This window comes from Choloepus didactylus, chromosome 8 (genome assembly GCF_015220235.1).
Source record: "Choloepus didactylus isolate mChoDid1 chromosome 8, mChoDid1.pri, whole genome shotgun sequence".
Lineage (NCBI taxonomy): Eukaryota > Metazoa > Chordata > Mammalia > Pilosa > Megalonychidae > Choloepus > Choloepus didactylus.
In genome coordinates, this window is record NC_051314.1 from 13,893,366 (window position 1) to 13,913,341 (window position 19,976).

Below are 19,976 nucleotides of genomic sequence, written 5' to 3' on the forward strand. Positions count from 1 at the left end.
TGGCAGTCTTCTCTGGACAGGTTCTCTTTCTTTGCCTTAGGTTTTATTTGTGCTTTATACACAAAGGAGTATCGAAATTTTAAAAAATAATTTTTTATTTCACCCAAAACTGTGAAGAAAAGTTATGAGTGGGGACTTTGGCACAACTGGATAAGGTGACGGCCATCTTCCACCCACGAAATCAACAACCCAGGCTAAAGGGGGGCCCGGAAGTGAGGGGACATGTGGGGCCACGCAGAGCAGAGCTGCTTATAAACAGCACCCCTGGCAGTTTTTTTCCGCCTTTCATTCAAAGCCTGGGCCTTGAAACTTGCTCCAGCTGGACAGGAATTCAAGCCTGTGCCAACGCCACCCATGAAAGTGGCAAATCCAGGGAGGAAACAGGGGAGACAATGCAGGCAAGAATGTCCCTAGAGGAAAATAATAAACCACTTGAGAGAACGCACCCCGGAAGCCCTGGCTGTTCACTGAGCGGCACGTAATCACCCCCACATACTCAGGATTTCCACACAAGAAACCGAAGTTAGGGAGGTGATGTGGCTTGCTGGGGTCATTTAGTTCTTCAGCAGCAGAGTTAGGATCCCAGCCCAAACGAGTCTTCCTGTTCTGAAACCTGTCTTCCCACCACTGCTTACATCAGCTAAGGTGACAGCAAGCCACATGAACCCCAACCACCTTGAAACCAGGAGCTCCACCCACGCAGGGACCTCATGGGTTTTCCCTGCTCACTATTTTATCCCCAGGCCTAGTGCACAGCAAACATCCATTGAATGAACAAATGGCTACAGCCTTCCAACACTGCTGGGCAAGGGCCTTCCCCTGACCAACCATCCAACTTCCAAGATGCTTCTGGGAAGAGGTGAGCCAGGAGGCCAAAGCCACTTGCAGGAACGAGGGCATCATGAGGCACAGCTCTCAGCACACAACGGGATCGTCTCCTTGCCTGGCCCAGAGGACTGCAGGTGCTGTGGGCACACTGCCTGGTTCCTGCCTCCTCTTTCCCTCTCCAGGCTCCCATGCACTTGCTGCCTTCTGGAGCAGGTCCTACCCGGTTTCCTTCTAGGACATCTTTCCTGGAGCTGCTTTCTAGAGGCTGCAGACAATGCCGACTTTTCATCACTTTTCTGGATGAAAACTGGTTTCCAGCTGGCTGTCACCTGGAGAGGCCACATGGTGTGGTGAAAGGGCTCTGGGAGGGTCTGGGTAACGGGAGGTCGGATGGCTTTGGACCCATTTTCTCACTCAAGGCCTGGTTCCTCCCACCCTGCTTCTGTGTTAGCCTTTTAGGAGGAAGCATGCAGAGGGCCATCCCTGAGCAGCCAGAGAAGCCTCAAGACCTGGTTCCACCAAGTCTGAAGGGCCTGGGAGATGAAAAGGATCCTTCCCAGAGGAAAGGATTGGGTCAGGAGAGAGTTTTGATAAACCCAGCCCTTAAGAGATTGAACAGCAGAGGACAGAATCCCATCCAGTTCTCATGTGTGATCTCAGAAGTCAGGAACAAGACTGAAAGGGTCATGGCCAATTCGAGAACCTCTGACACTTCCCAAGTGTATCAGCTGGGCTTATTCTCCATACTGCATGGCTGTCAAGTTTTCAGTCATTTCACAAATAAGTACTGAGCGGATCCCGCAGATACAGCCGTGAACAAGACAGACAAGGCCACTCTACTCACGGAGCCTATCTTCAGGTTCACAACCCCAAGGGCAGAATGGGTCCCTGTCATGCCAGGCAGAAGCACCACACTGCACAGCAGGTGTCTGGAAGCAGCACCTTCCTAAGTCTGTAGCTGGAAGGGCAAGAGCTTCAAAGGGCAGTAGGGGGAAGTCCAGCCCCAGGTTCAGGCCTGCCTAGCCTTGCAAGGGCTCTGAGCTGATCCAGCAATTATTTAGCCTAAACACTCACTTCCGCACCTGCCTCCTCCTGCCCTTCTCCCCTAACGTGAACATCCTGCATCCTCTCAATCTTGGTCTAACTCAGCTCACTGATCACGGGGTTCCTGCTCTGTACCAAACCTCCTGCCACTGGAACAGCAGTGCAATCACATTGACAGCAGCTGGGTCCTCTGGGCAAGGAAGAATGATCACGGAGCATCACTACATGATAAACTATACCCGTGTCTCATAGCAGGGCTAATTAGCTGCTGCGGGGCTTTGCCGATGCTCATTCAGAATGTGATCAGGACGTTCGAGGGAGTGATTCCTGCTTGGCCTGAGTCAAGGAACAGGGAAGGCTCTCTGCTATCAGCTCTGGTCACATCTTTGAGGTGGGGACACACAGGTGCTTTCTGTGCAGAATTTAACAGACTGAGAGAAGGGGAGCAGATTGGGTGGAAAGCTGACAGGCAGTTGAGTGGAATAAGGCAGATGTGTGCACGTAAACATACCTGTTCTGGGGTGCTGGGGAGTGAAGAGCTAAGCGAGGTGATTAAGACAGAAAGATTTGGATGCACATCCCAGAAAGGGAGACCAGAGGCACGTCAGCCAATCTCTCTGGGCCAAAGCATTCTGCCAAACAAAGAGGACTGTTTCACAGAGTGGAGTTCATGTGAAAGCCATTCAGACAGAGAAGCAACCTGCTCGGGCCACTGGGGCTGCATGGTTTACAACAGTTGGCTCTCAACCAGCGGCAATCTGGCAATGTCCAGGACATCTTTGGGTGTCACAACTGGGAAGGGCACTAGTAGCATCCAGTGGGTGGAGGCCAACGGTGCTGCTACACATCCCACCATGCACAGCACAGCTCCCCATGGCAAAGAATCATTTGGCCCCAAATGTCAATAGTCCTGAGGTCGAGAAGCCCTGGCCTAGGAGAGCTGGCTCAGTCTGTACTTAACGTGACATGGGATCTCAGGAGACTTGGGTACCTCCTTATCTGTGAAGTGGGCATAATAAGAACTGCCCTGTTCAGCACACGACTGTATGAGGCTCAGTCCCCAAATACACAGGAAAACTTTTGACTTCGCTTTTCTTAGAACGAAAACCTGCATAGGAGTAAAGCATCTAGCAGTGACTGGCAGATAGTAGGTGCTCAATAAATGAAAAAGAAAAGCAACAAAGTAGTAAAAAGGAGCCAGTTTCCCTTCCTTGGCTTCTACTGTGATTTGCTGTGGCTTGAGCAAGCTGCTCCCCTCTCCAGGCCTGTTTCTTCCAATTCTCTAGGCCTTCTTTTTGGTCTAGCCCATAAATAAAGTTCTCAGCAGGCAGTGAGTGGTGTTAGCAGATGTAGTCTTGAAAGCACCCTTGAGGAATCAGGGATAGAACTAACCACACCCAGAGAACAGAGAGTTGAGGAGCTGGGAAGTCTCACCAAAGCTCAAGGGAAAGCCTCCCAGCCTTGTGCACGAGTCCTGTGCATCCTGGCCTCGTGAGGCAGAACCCAGTGGCAGAGCCTGAGGGGTCTCAGCCTGTGCCTCTACTCACTGGGGGGGGTGGGGGGGGGTGGCCTTCCAAAAGAGCAGTGCCAATTGCTGACGCTCCACCTGGAGAAGCAGGGTTTGGTGGGGATGGAGGGTAGGGGCGGTGGCGCCAGACCGAGGCCCTGGGGTGCTCTGCTGCTTCATCCCCGTTCCTCCTGCAGCCTTTCCCATGCTTCCAGCCTGTGGAAGCTGCCACGGAGGGACCAAGGGCATGATCCGCCCTTGAACTTGCCATCCAACTGGGAACGCCAGATGTTCCCTTGAGATTTGATGACAGAGAGAATATTTCACAAACATGTGCAAGTGCTAGCACAGAGGGCAGAGTAAAAACTGCAAAGCCAGGAGGCAGAGCTGAGTGGGCCGGAGCTTTGGCAGACAAGCAAACATTAAGAGCTCCATTTTATGACTTCAAGATCCTCAGAAACCTTTGGACTATAGTCTCTCTCCTAAGAATACTGTTAGCATTTCAGAGCTGGAGGAGGTCAGAGACCATCTTGTTCAAGCCTCTGTAAGAAAGAAGAAACCGAGGCCGGAGGGGAGAGTGCCCTGCCCACGGGGTCCTGCCTTGAAGGCCAGCACCCGTCCAGCTACATGGAGTTGCTCTCCCCTTCCCCCTTCATTCTATGAAGAAAATGAGAGTGACCTCACTGGGCACATGGAAAAACTGAGGCAGCAGTGACTTGGAACTTCTGATCTGGTGCTTCAGGGCAGGGAACGGGGCGTTTTAGGTCAGTAGAGGGGAAGGGGATGAGGTAGGCCTGCTTCTCTTGCTCAGAAGCTGCTCTCTTCCCCCGGCCTCCCCCTTTGACCCCAAAGGTGCCCACCCCCACTCTGAGGGGGGTCCCCTTCCCCACTGCAATGCACCCATCTATGTCCCATGCTTTCAAGACTCTAGAGGTGGCTAATCTGTGAACGACTTTGAGCAGATGTGTAACATACCCCGCTCCCTGCCTCTCCAGAATGAGCACGTGCCACACTGCCAGGCCTCGGTACACAAGGAAGCACTTCCCAGGAAGTTAATCCACACAGAAGCTCAGGGAGGGGGGTAAGGAGCCTCAATCCCTTGCCCCCTAACCCCAGGATTAACAGAGGAGGCCCCTGAGAATCAGGCTCACTCTTCCTTGCCCTCCCCCCACCCCCAGAGATCAGATTCTCCTGAAATGAGTGCAATGTGTTGCCCCCACTTCCTGCCTTCTTAACAGGAACATCTGGTTTACCACAGCACAGCCAGTATTGCTGCATGTTTCCCGGCCTTGAGAGGTATGCCCCTCCCCGAAGGTGCTGGTGGTGTCCCAGGGGTTTCCAGAAGGGAGGACAGAAGTTTGGTTACAAAGCAAAAGGCTAGAAAAAAGGTCCTTTCTACCAGTGTTCCGGCCCCTCATCTTGTGGCTTGGATCCTCCATCTCTGCTTGATGCAGGATCAGCAGAGTCTACAGTCTGGCCATTTCCCTTGTCCATTCATGAACTCTCCCTAGGCCCCCCACCTGCCCCACAGGCGGGGAGGGGGCAGTGTGGGCTGGTTTCCCCTGGCCAGGAGTCGGGGCAATCAGGCCAGCCTCACACAGGGAGGCCAAGGTTCCTAAGTACAGCCTGACTTTTGGCAGGAGGTTAAGGCTGGTCTTTGGCTGAACCAGGGAAGGCACATAAGTCCTGGCTGGTGAAGGGGACCCAGGACGATCTCAGGGAATAGGGCGAACACTGCTCTCCACGGGGCCGGCCTCCCACAACCCAGCCCTTGGCCTCGGGTAGCAGATCAAGGCACATGAAGGGGAGGGGGCAGCCCCAGGTGAGGACACCATAGGAACCCCCTGTCAGGACTTGCAGCAGGCAACAGCCAAGGAGGCCTGGACCACTCAGGGCCGAGACGCCAAGAACCACCCAGAGGGAAAGCAGACCTCAGTGAAGGGCTCTCAACATGGTGGCATCAAATCTTGCCCTTGGCTGAGGGAAGGCTGCAGCGTCTTTCCCTCACTCTGCTCTGGATCCCGAGCAGGGGCCTGCGGGGACTCTGCCAGGAAGGCCCCAGCTGGCCAGGCTGCATCTTCCTCCCTGCACTCAGAGGCCAGAGCAAGACTGGACCTTGGGCTCCCTGCCTCAGAGCCACACCCCCTTCCCTTTTACCCCACCAACTTCTTGGGGGAACCTGCAGCCCTGGGAGGCCCAGAGAAGGGAAAGAAAGATAAGTGGGGGGGCCGGGGGGGGGCCTGGAGATCCCATCACATTGAGGTATAAGGACACGACTCTCACCCCATCTGGGGGTCTACAGGGCCGGGCTAGGCCAGGCAGAGGGAGCGAGCAGGGCAGAAAGGAGAGCCAACACTATTCAAACTTCCACTTCATGTAAAAAAGGACGTGGTGACCCCTGCCCAGCCAACAGTCGTCTTGTGGAGACGTGATTGCCTTGAGATGCTGAGGACCCTCCTGTCTGGGATTCAGGGTCCCTCAGGCCGGAATGGAGGCTGCCAGGCAGGAGGCTGGCAGGGGTCTGATGTGCAAACTGGTGCAGGGTTTGTCCTGTGCCCTCCACAGGGCAGGGGGTGGGCAGCCAGTCTGGGGCATTCACGGGTCCTGCCCACTGCTGTCCTGTGGCTCAGGAAATCACGCAATTGCTGGGCTTGGCAGAACTGGGACTTGCTTTACCTGTGAAGACAAGGAGCACAGGCAGGGCAGGGTGTCAGTGAACCCAGAGGGCTCTCGCCTCCAGCCCATCTCCTGAGTGCAGCCCACACCTCACATTTGGGGGCTGGGCTTACTATCTCCCTCCCAGGCCGCTGATCTTAAAACCAGGTCAACAGGGCACCCAGGAAAGCAAAAGGAAAGATCCTTCCTGTCCTGGCAGCTTCAGAAGATCCCTCCTGTTACAGCAACGAGGGATCTGTCAGCCATGCCTTCCCACTGCAGTTCTGTAAAAAGCAGGGGGAGCGCTGTCTGCCGTCTCCCACCTTCAGCAGGGTTGGGAAGGACTCAAGACTCTGCAGTGACCGTCACTGATGTCTAACTCTGTCCAGAGGCGGTTGGTTCCCCAGTGCTGTGTGCAGCTTCCCAGGCGCAGCCGCAGTCATCCTTAGACCCCGCAGGTGGGAACCTGCCACACAGGTGTCGTTAGCCCTATTTTACAGCCGAGCACAGTGAAGCCGGCAACTCACAGGGCCCAGCAGAGCCTGCACCAGAAGCTGGGCTTCTAAATGCAGGGTCTCAGCTCCTTCCACCACAGCAGGCTGCCCGGTCAGAGTGGGAGGCAGCTTGGCTACTGAGAGCCAGGCACTGTGGGATTACACTGTGTGTGTGTGTTTGGGGGGGCAGACAGTTTTAGGGTAGAGGACAGAGAGGAACACTGCATTGAGGTGAAAGGAGGAGGAAGAGAAAGCCAAAGAAGTCAGCTTCTCCTCATCTCCAGGCCCCCACTAGGCATTTCCACTCCCTCTGCAGTCCCAGGCAAGGCTGGCGACGGGCTGGCGACGCCTCAGGCTGGATCCCTGCTCTTGGACCTCGGCAAGAGGGAGGCGGTGCCAGGCGGCAGTGGTGTTGGAGACCTCGGCAGCACCGGCTGCCCTTCTCCCAGGTGGAACCTGCTCCGTTACTTCCTGCCAGTTCCTCTCTACACAGCCAGGACTGTCTCCCTGGTGCTCACACCACCTTCCACTATCACTTCAGCTGTGAATTTAATTAAGGTGGCGTCTGCCTCCTCTTCCGGGCCATTAGCAAGAGAGATGCTAACCAGAGCCGACTTCAAGCTCTAGTTCTGGCGGCCCCTTCCCTCCCCGCTCCCACAAGCCCACTGCAAGGCCCCTGAGCCCGCCCTTCGGCTGCGGTCCACCAGATCTACAGGGCTTACTACAAATCCAGCAGAGCCCTCCTCCTCTTGCGGGGAGGCAATGTGGATGCAGTCAGAGCCCCGAGGAGAAAGATGGCTGTGCCCATGGGAAGCTGATGGGGGAAGGGAGGTGGCCCAGCCCCTTTGGCCGGGGCACCCAGCGCTGTGCCAGGGGTGGCTCTGCCAACGTGATAAATTCTGCCTTTCTGTAGTACCCTCACTGTTGTGACAGGCACATCCTTCCCCACTTCCTCTCCTTGGTGGCTTGGGTTATTTGCATGGCCTACTAAGCAGACGCCAAGCTCCTCTCCAGAGGCAGCAGCATTTCAGAGACAGGTAGGCACACCTACCTGCAGATCTTGCAGCAGGAAAGGAGTGCAGCTGTGGGGGTGGGAGGGGGCAGGGCCGGCAGGGGAGCCAGACTCCAAAACCTCCCTCTGCCCCAGCTCCTTCCCAGAGAGCCTCTTCTGGAGGCTGGGGCTGGAAGGTGCATTTGTCAGGACGTGCTTCCCTCCTCACTAACTCAGGCTGTGGGGGAGCCTCGAACGACGCCTTGTACTCAGAATTCATCCCCTGCCTCTGACAGAGGAACTGGTTTGAGGAAATTGTGCCCCATCCCTCCTTTGATGCACCTGCCTGTGAGCAGTATCTGGCAGGACTGAGGCGGATGGATGGGGAAGAAAACATGAATAGTTTGTTTTGTTTTTTTAAACAAAATACATGTGCTCTGGGTGGCCCAAGGGAGCTGACGGAGGAGGAGGGAGGAGGAGGAAAGGGCCACTAAATGTAGAGCAGGTGCACGGAGTAGGGGCACAGAAGGGGAGGCTTCAGGGCATTCGGGACCCACAACTAGTGTGGAGAGAGGTGGCAGGGGACAGGGTCAGGGAAGGCCACGGCGACAAGGATGATGGGCTGCACTTTCCCAGAGGGCTCAGCGTCAGCATTCCCTCTATCTGGAAGATTCTTCCCCCAGACGCTCTTCCAAATCACTGCTCAAACGCCCCTTTAGGAAAGGGTTGGCCCGTCCCTGCCACCCTCCCCGGGATAACACAGGCTCCATAAGAGCAGAGACTTTGTCCCTTTTGTTCACCCTTGTACCAGGATCTTAGAACAGTCCTGGCACAGAGCAGACATTACACAAATATATAATAAAAATCTACTTGCAGACTAAAATGAGCAGGCAATGGCAAGCCACTGAGGGGTTTTTATCAATACCAACAGCAGTGACAACAGTGGCGTCAAATGGGTGTCGCATCCGCCCTCACCTCCCTGGAGGGTGATGTACGCCTGGCAGGGCCCCAGAGAAAGCAGGACAGCGGGAACAAGGACAACTACCCTCCTCCAGAGCTGAGCGGGTCAGTCACTCTAAGGACACTCGCTCACCCCTTCGCCAGTGCTGCGCCATCCATCGGGATTCCCTGCTGAGAATGGCACGTGAGCTCTCAGATCAGATCGCAGCCTCCAGATGCCGGCTCGGGCCTGCACCACCCTTCTCAGGAACAACCCCAGATTCTTAAATCCAGCCTTAGCAAGACAGCTCTCGGGCAGGCTTACCCTGGTCTAAAACCAGCACCACTTCCCCAACACTGCAGCCAAGGCAGGGGCCCAGACCTCCAGGAGAGAGCCATGGGACCCCCAGCCCCAGGAGGACACACCGGAGCCTGCGGCCCCCCACTGTGAGCCGAGGCACTGTAAGCTGTAGGTGGGGGTCAGACCGCGCTGCCCAGCTGGGGCTCGGGAGAACCCGAGAAAATTCTGGGAGGGCAATGGTCACTGCAGGACCCCTCAGCAAGCTCTGGGAAGAAAGCCTCCACTCGGGATCTCGGGAAGGAAATGACCTGGTGGGACTCACCAAGGCACACTGGGAAGTCAATTGTTGCCCTCACCTTCCTCCCGGACGGTGGGATACTGGGGGAGGAGTCAGTCATACACTTGGGCTCCTGGACCCAGCAGTCTTTGGAGACACAGGGAAACGGTGGGGACAGCCGTGATTTTCTGGGGAAGGCCCTGGGAGGCAGGACACCACGCTGCTGCTTTCTTATATGTGACTGTGGACACAGGGGCTCACACTCTGAACCCCGCAGGTCGTGTTTGGGAAATAATGTCATCAGGCAGGGCAGCTGTGAGGACTACATCGACTCTACATGGAAGAATTTAGCACCATGTCTGCCCAGCACAGGGAAGGTACTCGGTCAATTTTGTTCCTTTCTTCCTTCTCCTAACCATTTGCAAAAGTGTTGGCCATTTCCCAGTGATCTCCTTGAGGGCAGAGACCTCTGCTACTTGGTAAGTACCCCAAGTACCTACCAGATTGTCAGGTACCAGGGGGACTCAGGAGATACCTGGCGACAGGCCACCGAAAGCAATGGAAAGGCCAGAGCAGGGCAAAGGAAACCTGGAGCCCTGGGCCCAAGGGCTGGGGGTCTGCAGGTTTAATGATCCAGACTGAAAAACAGACTGTCTGGGAAGTAGGCTCCTGAGGATGCTCCTGCTGGCCTAGGTGACCTGGAATGTCACCTCCAGGGTCCCCGCTGCACCATATTGAGGTGTCACACCAGCCCTGGCCCATCCCCATCCCCACCCCCATCCAATCCAACTGCCTAAGGCTCTCAGAGCTGAAGGTGGGCTCCCACCCACAGCCGACTTGGGAACCGACTCTGCCTCCTCAATCCTTTGCTTACTGAGTACATCTCTCAGTAGAGTGCTGGGCACTGTGACCCCACAGCAAATGAAGCCAAAGGAGTCCCTGCCCCCAAACCAGCAACTGCTGCACAGCACGTCTGGGTTGGCGTGTGGGAGCAAAGGAGCCAGCATGTTTGAACGGCCCCCAGGGGCACCACCTCGAGGGTACAGCCTTGTCTGAGTCTCCTGCATGTCACCTGCAGTCTGCTGGACCAAGGAGCCCTGTACCTGGGAAAACCCTCAGGACACTTGCTTAAAATGCAGATTCCTGAGCCCAGCCCAGCCGCACACAATCGTTTCAAGGGTTGGGGCCAGGCATAAGCATTTTCAACACGGGACTCCAGGTGCCTGCTGCTTCCTGAGCTTTGGGATCTCTGCCCAGGGGCCTGGCCCAAGCCCTTGGCTGGGCCCCGGCAAGCCCGTGGGGAAAGGTGCCAAATGCACCCGGCACAAAAGCCGAGAGCCAAGGCGAGAGGAGTGCCCAGCTCCCGCCACTAGAGGGGGCTGTGAGCCTTCAAACCACGCGGGCAGACCCAGGACCTACAGGAAGCGGCTTCTGCAATGCTCTCCCAAGGGCCACATCTGGGCTCACAAACATTTGCATACAGTTTGCCAACGATATACTTTATCAAGCAATTTTACAGGATGTCAGCTCTTAGCTTTTTCTATTCCCCTCTTTTTCGCCCACCCTGTCATCTCCCAGGTTCTCCCTTGACAAGTCAGAATCTGAGCCGGAAGGGACCTTGGAAACCCTCCCCCGCTCAGCTCCTTCCCCTCCAGATGGGAAACAGGCCCACAGGGGCCGGAGGATGTGTCCAGGCAACAGGCAGCAAAGGACTGTGAGCTGAAGTGGACGGGGCGGCTGTGCTGATGGGGATCTCAGCGCTCACAGGGAAACAGGCCGTCCCTGAAGGGGCCCCAGGAAGACCCCAGGGCAATTTCCTCCAGACAGCAGTGGCAGGCTTCCTGAGAGAGCCACTCGGCCTTGGGCCCCAGGCTGCCAGGAGTAGGACTCCCATCTGCCTCTGTGTTCTTGAGAGGCTGGAGGCCAGAAAAAGGGCCTTTGGGAGAGGGGCTCCTTCCTTTGGGGAGAGAAAGAGCAGTGAGAGGAAAGCCTTGTTAGAAAACTTGAATTTCAGGTGGGCGAGGCAGTGCTGGAGGGGGCCACTCTGTTTCTTCCAAAGGATGGAGAAGGCCCAGGTGACCCTGCTGGTGTCTCTTGGGCCTTCCTGACCCCCACATCGGGGTGTCAGACACGCTGGGGAGGGGCTTCCTAAGGGCTCGGTCCTGGCCTGCTCGGCTGGCTCCCGGGCACAGTGTGTGAACATCCAGAGAGCAGCTGGGCAGTGACAGCCCAAGACCCCCAAGCAGGAAACCTGAGAACCCAGTGCCGGGAGCTGCAGAAAGACCCAGTGGGGAACAGACAAGAGAATGGGCCTTTTGTTTCTATGGAAACAGCACCTCGGGGAGAGGCTGAAGGCAGAGAAGGTTTCCACTTCACCTCCAGCCAGGACTGGGGGAACGGCCCCTTTTGCGGTTGAGCTCCCCTCCCCTCCCCTCCCCTCCCCTCCCTGCCAGGTGTTCACCATGGCAACACTTCCTCCAAACAAGAGGTGCAGAGCAACAGCAGCTGGTGCAGGGGCCGATGGGGGTGGGGACAGGGGCACGGCAGAGGCACAGGCACGAGAGCCAGCCATCCCTCCTGGGGCAGGCCCCAGGACCTGGGCGCAGGCCAGGGTTTAGTCCTGGCCCCTACCACTTACTGTGCCCTGGGACCACTTAAGTCACCCCTCAGAGCTTCCACCGGCCACCTCCACGCTCAGTAAGTTGTTGTGAGGGTGACATGAGATAGAAAGAAAGCACCTAGCTCAGTACCTGGCACATGGAGGCACACAATAAATGCTTCCTGAGTGAATGGAGGTACAGCCCTGAAGCTCCTGCCATGCCCAAGTTCACAGAGACTCCAGGGCCCGATCTAACTTTAAGGAGCAAATTTATCCGATGCTGCCTGAGCACAGACTATGTTAGGCTCTGGTGCAAGTGCTGGGGAAGATGCCAGTAGTCCCTGAGCTCAAGGCACTTGCAGTCGGGGCAAAGCTGGGGGTCCTGGGAGCACTCCGGCTGCCCAGGGCAAGACCCTGGGCCCTGCTGTCACCCACCAGGGTGCCCAGCTCTCCTCCTGACAATGCCCACAGCCTCTGAGGGAGAAGGCCCAACATGGTAACCCCTTCAACTCAGAAGGCTGCAAAGAGAAGAGGCTGTGCCGCCCCCTCCTGAAAGGCCTCTCTGGAGACTGCTCTGGAGAAAGAGATAAAGGCCAGGGGCTGCAGGGGATCCAAGAGCCAGGAAGAAAGCCACGGCCAGTAGGAGTGCTCTCTCCCAGAGGACAAGCAGCAGGCAAACACCACTCAGCAAACAAACACAGGGAGGAGCCAAGTCAAACAACAGAAACCAGGAAAGTGGGTCAGGGCATTGGTGGGGTGGCAGGGGAGGGTGGGGTGTGTCTGCCTAGGCTAGATCCTGACAACAAGGGACCCGGCAGGGAACAAGGTTTGCTAGAAAGCCCTAGACTTGGAGCCAAGGGTCGAGCCTTAGCTCTGCCATTCAGCTGCACTGTGCCTCCATTTTTTCCTTTGCAAAGACAAAAACACCAAAATATTATTCAGCCACAAAAAGAATAAAATTCTGAGACAACCTGCAGTTGGAAGAACCTTGAAAACATTATGCTCAGTGAAATAAGCAAGGCACATAAGGGCAAAAATTGTATGATATCACTTAGAAAAGCAAATTAGAGGGTATGGGGGTGGGGCAGGGAGGGGGGAACATGTCAGAAAGAAGAGAGAAACTTGCTAGGCTTGAGTCCTGTGAGGGCTACTAGGAAATGCCCTCTAGTAGAATAATAAGAGCTCTCAGACTACTCCACGCTCAGCACTTTGTATCCTCAGAACAGGTGGGCAAGGCAGATGTCACTGTCACCTTTTAGAGAAAAGGAAACTAACTCAGAACTACAATGATGTGCCCAAAGTCACAGGATAGATGAAGGCCAAAGCTGGAATGAAGCTGAGGGCTGTGCAGACCCAGAGGCCCTGCTCTCTCCATCCAGCACGTGGCCTCTCTGCGAGGACCAGTCGCAAGGCCAGGGGCCTGGGGGCCCTGGGTGCAGACGAGGGGCTCACCTGAGACGTCAGCACTGGGATCCTCATTGGGCTTCTTGCCCATCAGAAACTCGGCTTCAGCACAGGTCTCAGTGGAGAGGGAGCTGGCCATGCCGTTGGGAGCTGCCGGCCTCTTGGCCCGCCGGATGAAAAGCCTGCTGCCAAAGCGCTTGCCCTCCTTGGCCGGGGCAGCCTCTCCATTGGCAGTTTCTCCCTTGCCGTTTCGGGCAAGCCCCTCCCGGGGCTTGGGTTTCAGGTCCACGTGCAGGTGAGAGACCATCTTGCCATCCTTCTGGCTCAGCTCTCCCAAGGGGATGGGCTCCACGGGAGGCAGCACCTGCTCCAGCATGACCAGGTCATTCAAGAAGCTCTCCAGGCGCCGGGCCGACTCGCCCCCTCCGGCGCCCTCCTCCTGCCCCTCGGGATGGCCGCCAGCCTCCCGCTGCTGCTGGGCAGCCCTGCGCATCATCTCCCCTGGCGGGTGGCGGCCGCCTGACACCAAGGCATACTTGGGGTTGATGAGCTTGCGGGCCACGGTGGAGGAGTAGTGGAGGCTGAGCCTGCCTGCCCCGCCGGCCAGGCCCAGCTGCCGACACAGGTCCACCTCCTCAGAGATGGCGTACAGCTCCCGGAACTCCACGTCGAAGGGCTCCACGTTCTGCCCTGTCAGGAGGAGGAGAAGGTTCCTGTCCATGTAGGAGGAGCTCCAGGTGAATCTGGCAAGGTGGGGAAGAAAAGCGTGACATGTGTGCCTAGCTCTGCCGCAGCTCCTCGGCAGGTCCACCCCAGTGTCCCACCGCCCCCGCCCCAACCTGCCCCAACACTGCAGCCTGACTTCCCGCTGCCTCCCAGCCCTCGCCCTGGGATGCTCTCCCTCCTCGACCCAAAGCCTCCCTTTACTCCAGGTTTGGGCCTCAATGCAGAAAGCAGATAGTAGGTGCAGGGAAAGGGTGTGAGAAGGCGGCCTGGGCTCAGACCTGGCCCTGACATTCGCTGACTTTATGCCTTGTAAAATGGGGCCGTAGGGGCCTATGTTCACAGGGTTGTGAGGTTAAAATGAAATAACCTCTATAAAGCATTTAGCTCAGTACCTGGCACATACACACACTTAAAAATGGTACCTGCGGCTGCTACTGCTCTTATTGTTATTCCATTCCCCAGTGGTCCTTTTCTGAATTTTTAGAGCACTGGGTATCTGCCAACACCCATGCTTTAACCATGTAAAAGGGCTTGTGTTACTTATTAATTGTTACGTGTGCCCAGGTCTCTTCTCCCCACCTAGATTTTCATCTACTTGGAGGGCAGGGACATAGGCTCTCATGTTCCCGGAGATTTAATTAAAAAAATAAAACACCTTTTTATTTTTGAAATAATTTCAAACTTAAAAGACAGTTGCAAAAATAATACAAAATTAATTCAGAGAACTCTAATATACCCCCTACCCAGATACCCAGATTTATAAACTTTTCACTTTTTGCCACATTTGTCACACCTTTCTTTCTTTCTACCTACCTACCTACCTAAACATTTTGAGGTTACGTTGCATAAATCATCCTCCTTAAACATTTGATAATTCCATGTACTTTTCCTAAGAACAAAGATATTCACTTATGGGACCTCATTAAGAACAGTTATCTAGGTCAAGAAATTTAACATTGCTATAAAACATAGTTGATAGTTTTTTTTTTTCCCCAATTGTCCCAATTCTGAATTGAATCAGAATTCTGGAGACCACACTCTCTACGCCACGCCCTCACAATTCTATCCCAGATGTGGTCCATTCTACTTCCTGCTTGTTCTGCCTAACCACTAGCCTCAAAATGCACCTGGTTGCTACGAACCATGAAAGACAGGCCGTGCTTAATGCCCAGTAACAGTCAGGTTGACTGTCTTTCTTGAGTAAACCATTAACCAGGATGCTGAAGGAAGGGACTGGCCCGGACAGGTCACTAGGTCAGATGACACCTGTTAAACGTGTGACTGCAGAAGTCTCAGGCTGGCATCTTCCTGGACAATTACCATAAGCAAAGGCCTTACTCACCCGTAAGATCCAGTGGCTACTTTATCACCATCCACCATCAGGAACCTTGCTGACAGAGTGCCCTTGACCTTCCCCATGGGCACGCAAAAGCCAACACCTGTCACGGAGCGGACACGGATGTTCTGTCAAGAGAGGAGGAAAGCGTGAAAGCGTGGTCACCCGCTTTGGGCGGGCCCAAGAGGCTCTGGGCAGAGGAGGGGCCTTCTTGCCCACAGGGCCCTGCCCGCTGGCTCTGTCCTCACCAGACACTCTGCTTCCTGAGGCCTTACAGATGGAACAACATCGGGAGGGCAGAAGGAAGTCACCAAATCATGCTTCAGGCATGGATCAGCTCAGGGTGGCCCCTGCCTATTTCCAAAGGTCCCCAAAAGAGGACCAGAGTCCCAGTATTTGAGCCTCACGGTGAACTCAGAGATTCCGCAGACCGAGCACCCCAGGACTAGGCCGGAACTGCCTCCTTCAGCCTCAGCAGCCTTGGGATGAAAGTTACACCAGGCATGTAATCCAGGGTTTATTGGTTCATGAGACAGAAGGAAAGGGGTTGAGATCTTGAAGTTCACCTGAGCCACTGAGCTGGGGAGGAGGCAGAGAAAGGAGGCAGAGGGAGGCTCAGCCTCATCTCCTGGCTCCACCTGAGTGGTGCAACTTACCCGAATACGGAAGTCAGTGAGCTCCAGGCTCTGGCACATCTCCAGGAAATACTGCACTCCTGCCTCATCCAGGATGATGTACACTGGGACCCGGCGCTTGTAGGCAGCATCAACGATGTCTTGGAAGATATCGCCATCGGTGAAGAGGTCCATGACCACAGCAATGACCTGGACAGGCACCGGAGAATCCCGTCACGACTGCATACCTATACCCACACCCCGGCCCAGAGAGGACCAGCTCAGCCTGGGGCAACTGGTGGCTAAGAGCCAAACTTCATCTGCCCCATTCATGGGTCCTACATGTCCCCACCTGCCTCTGAGCACATCCAGGCCAGGGTACAGGCTCTCTGCTCTGGGAAACCCCCTGAGGGTGCGGCTATGCAGCTTCTACTTCATCCTTGACAAATCCCCACCACACTCCCTGAGAATTCTCCAGAAGCCATACAGGATAGATCAAGGGGGTAGGGACAAGTTGGTCCTGATTCCCTAGGGGAAACAAGCATGCTCAAGGAGATGCAATTGCTGAGATACAAGGGATGGGTTCATTACCATAAGCCACAGACCTGCTCAAACATCACTTTCTCAGTAGGCCTGGTGCTTTGATCTCCCTGCAGCTGCGCAAAGCCCTGTACTTCCCCAAGTGCAGATCCTGGCAGAGCTCCAGTCAGCATGGGTTCCCTGGTTCCAGGTGTCCAGTCCATCCCACACCATCCTCAAATCAAGGTCACTTCTCAGGCCCCTTTATTTATAAAAGTAAGTCCTAATTATCCATCCTGGAAGGCCAGGCTTTCTGCAGCCTGAGGCAGATTTGCCTTTCTGACTTTAGCTTCCTCCATTTCCTACAGGAACCCTCCTCCATTCTAGCTGCAAGGGTTTTCTTATTGGCCCCAAACACTGTGCACATGATGCAAGGAAAGGGTGTGGGCTTTGGGGACAGGGAGATCTGGTTCTAACCTTGGATCCACTACTTTCTTTTTATGTGAACTTAGGCAAGTCACTTAACCTCTGTGAGCCTCTGTTTCCCCATCAGCCAAGTGGAGATGCCTTGCACTTTATACATTTGCTGCTAGGACTGTATAACAATGTATAATAGAAGTGTGTAACAGAGATAACATCTGTAAAGTATAAAACAATCCCCGGTAAGCGGTGAGTCCTCATCAAATACCCCATGTGGTCAGTGTGATCCGTCAGAGGCTGAAAGTGCAAACTCTGAAGTCAGGACACCAGGCCTGGCATGCCACTTCCACCTCTGACTGCTCGGTGCCCCTCTCCCTCAGCGGGAAAATGGACATCATAGTAGCACCCATCTCATCAGGTTGTCCTGAAGAATAAGTGAGAAAAACCGCAAATGTGCTTAGCTCAGTAGTGTTCCCCTCCAACCCCATCGTCCTCACCATCACCACCACCTCAACCCATGTGCCCCAACATCACCCCTGCCTCTAAAGACTTCCACCCCCCAGTTCACACAGTATCACCTAAGGCTCTCCTTAGCTCCTGCATTTGATACTCAATCATTCACACAAGTAACATCTGCTGAGCCCATGGCAGAGAAATAATCCAAAGACGGGTAAGCAACCCTCCCTAACTTTAAGGGGTTAATCCAGTTGGACCAATCAGACGTTTGCAAGAAATAACTAAAACATAAGGTAAAGGAGGATACATGCCTTGAGAGCTGCATGAATGGCATGCGATATGAGTGCAAAGAGAGAGAGATTAATTACAGCCAAGGGAGGGTGGGAAAGATGTCACCGAGGAATCTTGCTGAAACCTGAACAACACAAAGCCTTTGGACACCACGAGGAACGAGCTGAGAGGAAAACTGAGGAGCGGAGTGGGCAGGGCCGCCATGCCCACGGGCACCGGGCTGAGGGACGGGTGGGAGCTGTGCCTGCCCGAGGGAGGGACGCCTTTTTCTAACTCGCACACAGGTGCCACATGGGCTAGCAGGGGCCTGACAAGTGGGCATTTCAAGCAAAGAGCCGAGCACAAATAAAGGTGTGGAGGACAGGAATGAACACGCACTGAACACTTCCCGTGTGCCCCACACGGTTTCTGGTGCTTTATGTAAATTTTCTAATTTAACCCACCCACACAGCTATTCTACAAGGAAGGATTGTTATTCCCATTTTACAGATGAGGAAGTAAAGGCAGAGGGACAAAGTAAGGTGTCCAAACTAGCATGTGGCAGAACAGGAGTTTGAACTCGGGTGGGTCTGTCTGACTCCAGGCTTCATTTCACTGCATTGCATAGCCTCACATGGGGAGGGGACAGCACTGATTCTTTAAAAGGACAAAACAAGATAGATAAACTTCTGGCAAGACTGACAAAAAGAGAGGAGAAGCAAATAAAATACTGAATGAAAAAGAAGTAAATATAGAGATAATAGAGATTTAAGAAATTAGTAAAAATGGTAAAAAGAATATTAAGACTAATTACATACCAATGAATCTGAACATGCAAATGGCATGGATAACACTCTAAAAGAGTAAACATAACACATCATAATCAAGTAAGGTTTATCCTAGGAATGTAAGGATGACTCAACATAGAAAAATCCATTATTTTAATCACAACATTAATGGGGTCAAAAAGGGGACAATCATACAATTATCTTAATGTCTTTTAAAAGTATTTGATTTTTTTAAAAAAAGTATTTGATGACAGTAAATCCCTATTTGTGATTAAAATTCGCAGAAAACTAGGGATAGGAGGGAACTTGAGAGGGGCTATCCACCAAAAACCCACACGAAACATTAGGCTTAACAGAGCAGCTTTAGCGGCCTTCCTTTGAAATCTCAGCCAAGTCAAGGATACTACCAGCCTGTGATCCTGAAAATGCAATGAAACAAGAAAAAGACATAAAAGATATAAGGACTGAAGAGACAAAATGACTAGCAAAAAAGTATTTAGAGACGATATAATCATTTTTATAGAAAATCCAGTACAGTCAAGAGAAAAACTTAGAATAAGAGAATTCAGCCAGAACAACTGACAATTGCAATTTAAACATACCAATCTAGGAATATCTTTATGGAGAAAGTTTGAAAATGCCTTTAAAGGACATTTGAAAAAAGAGTGAATAAATGAAAAGATAAATCATGCTTACTGATATTTTAAAAATCCAAGTCTCATATTAATCAATAAAACGCAATGCAATTCCAGTTAAAAATGCAGTAAAATTTTTTGGAGGAACTCAAAAACTTCTAAAATGCATGAGGAAGAACAAAGGCCCAGGAAAAAGCCGATTTTGAAAAACGAAAGCTAAAAGTAGACACGTCCTACTGGATAGTAAGACGTATTACAAAGCTATAGTAGTAAGAATTGTGGAACTGAGGTAGAAAGGAATTGACACATAGACAAAGGAAACAGAATGGAGAAACCAGAAACATATGTACACACACACATACACACACATGCATTAAAACAACGCAGTGGAGAAAGGAGGCTGGCAACTGGCTTACTATAGAGAGAACAATAAAGATGGATCCCTACTATATATAAAGGCGAATTTCAGTTGGGCTAAATATTTAAATGTAAAAGATAAAACTGAAAAGGGAATTGAAGAGATGTAGGAAAATATCTTCATGACATAGGGTAAGAAAGGATTTTTAAATAAGATCTCCAAGGCAGAAACCATATGGCAATAAATAAATAAATAAGATGAATTTGACAAACTAGGGATTTTCTGTTCAAAGCAAGATAGCACAGACGAAAGGAACCGGCAGGTGAATGGGAGAAGGTATCTACCCTGTCTACAGCCAAAACGAATTAAAAATATACAAGGGATTCCGCAAACCAGCAAGAAAATCACAGGACACTAATTAGAAAAATGACAAGGGATATAAGAATAGGCAATTCCCAGGAGGAGATACGTGAATGGGAAATAAGCACATAAAGAGAAGCAGACCTCATTAGTAATTAGAAGAATTCAAATTAAAAGAGATGAGCAAGAAATACCACTTTACAACTATAAGATTAAGTAAAACTTGGAAAGCTGGATAATCCTGAGGTTGGTACGTGGGAAAGCGGGCCCCTCGTTCACTGCAGGCGGGAGGGAAAACTGGTGCAGCTGTTCTGAGGAGCCGAGGGCAGTGCTCAGTGGCTTTAAGCACAGCCACCGCCAGCATCACGACTTGGCGACGCGCCCCACTGGAGCTCCTGGATCGCTGCACAGGTCTCTCAGGTGGCAGGAACGACAATGTTCACCGCAGCTTTCTT

The 19,976-nt window shown here is 53.1% G+C and overlaps 1 protein-coding gene across 1 annotated transcript in view; it reads right to left on the reverse strand.

Annotated features, from left to right (window-relative positions):
• Positions 1 to 3,504: 3,504 nt before the first annotated feature.
• Positions 3,505 to 19,976, reverse strand: part of FAM83F (family with sequence similarity 83 member F) — a 31,424-nt gene continuing 14,952 nt past the window's right edge. Inside the window, exons 2-5 of the mRNA XM_037848189.1 lie at positions 15,758 to 15,925; positions 15,108 to 15,229; positions 13,088 to 13,782; positions 3,505 to 6,055 (exon numbers count right to left, since the gene is read on the reverse strand). Of these exons, the coding sequence (XP_037704117.1) occupies positions 6,006 to 6,055; positions 13,088 to 13,782; positions 15,108 to 15,229; positions 15,758 to 15,925 (1,035 nt within the window). The 3' untranslated portion in view covers positions 3,505 to 6,005. The remainder of the gene's footprint in view (positions 6,056 to 13,087; positions 13,783 to 15,107; positions 15,230 to 15,757; positions 15,926 to 19,976) is intronic.